The sequence below is a fragment of the Mesitornis unicolor genome, unplaced genomic scaffold, assembly GCF_000695765.1.
Source record: "Mesitornis unicolor isolate BGI_N332 unplaced genomic scaffold, ASM69576v1 Scaffold46837, whole genome shotgun sequence".
In the NCBI taxonomy this organism is placed as follows: Eukaryota; Metazoa; Chordata; class Aves; order Mesitornithiformes; family Mesitornithidae; genus Mesitornis; species Mesitornis unicolor.
In genome coordinates this window covers 5,616-6,710 of record NW_010195227.1, presented here as the reverse complement: position 1 = coordinate 6,710, position 1,095 = coordinate 5,616, and the positions used below count along the sequence as shown (strand labels likewise).

Genomic DNA, 1,095 nt, shown 5'->3' with positions numbered 1-1,095 from the left:
TGGGAAGGCTTTCAAGTTTATTTCTTTGCAAGATTAATGTCTCCAGTTGAATTAATTTGCCACATTTTTGAAAAAGAAGATCTGTTAAATCATTCTTTAAAAAATTTAAGTATTTAAAGGGACTGTTAGATGAAGGACACAGCATATGTATCATCTCTGATTCAGCTATTGTCAAGGCTGCGATATTCATGTCTGCAAATATTTTGTATAAGTCATCCTGTGAGAAATACAGATCTGTGATTAAAACTTTCTTCATTGTAACTGCTTTCATAGAGGTGCCTGAATAGTCAAAATCATACATTTCGACGTTTGACAACTGTGTTACACTGTTAATACTGAAGTATTCAATGGATGAGTGCCATACAGTCTGAAAAACATCAATGAGAGCATTCCAGTCCAGTGACACATTTGTCAGTGTCAGATTTTGTAACTTGGAGCCTTGTCTGAAATTAGATAATAAAGCTACTAATTTTTTTACATTGTAATTTGTGATTTCTGACAATGACAGGCTTTCTGTAGTATTTTCTATCACAACCCAGTCAAAATTAGCTTTGGGCTGATGACTATTTGTATACAGGAGTGGCAGGCTCTTGATTTTCTTGTCAGAACCATCTTTTGGAAAATTGTTAGAAACCGATGTGAAGAGTTCATTTTCCACAGACAGGCTGACATGGTTCCAAAAAGTTAATGTAATCAGACACTTGTAAAGAAAAAAGCTTCTGAGAGATCTCATATTTTCTATCACACTCGCTTCTGATTCCTTGGAGATGCTCAATAGTCTTCTTATCTGTCCATCTTTGTTCTAATTCTGTAGCAAAACAAAACCAAAAATCAGATTGCATCAGTAAGGAGCATCATAGGAGCCATCATAGCCAACTTTTTAAGGTTCCAATTTCTCGTCTCTCCATCTGACTCAAAAAGCAATGAAGGTACCTATTACCATTCAGGAGAGGCATTCCTTATTAAGAAAACACCACTGAAATTTCTATTTGGTAAATATATTGTATTTAATATATAATGAGTCTGTTTCTTACAGAACAGGTCTGATTCCATAGATCACTAAAATTTGCTGCCTACTTACAGAATTAATGCTGT

The 1,095-nt window shown here is 34.5% G+C and overlaps 1 protein-coding gene across 1 annotated transcript; it reads right to left on the bottom strand.

The window, feature by feature from the left end:
- Positions 1 to 7: 7 nt before the first annotated feature.
- LOC104543434 (toll-like receptor 1) lies at positions 8 to 733 on the bottom strand (the record flags this gene model as incomplete). Its single annotated transcript, XM_010188045.1, has 1 exon — positions 8 to 733. A coding segment is annotated over exon 1 (726 nt), but the record flags the coding sequence as incomplete, so codon positions are not given.
- Positions 734 to 1,095: the final 362 nt, after the last annotated feature.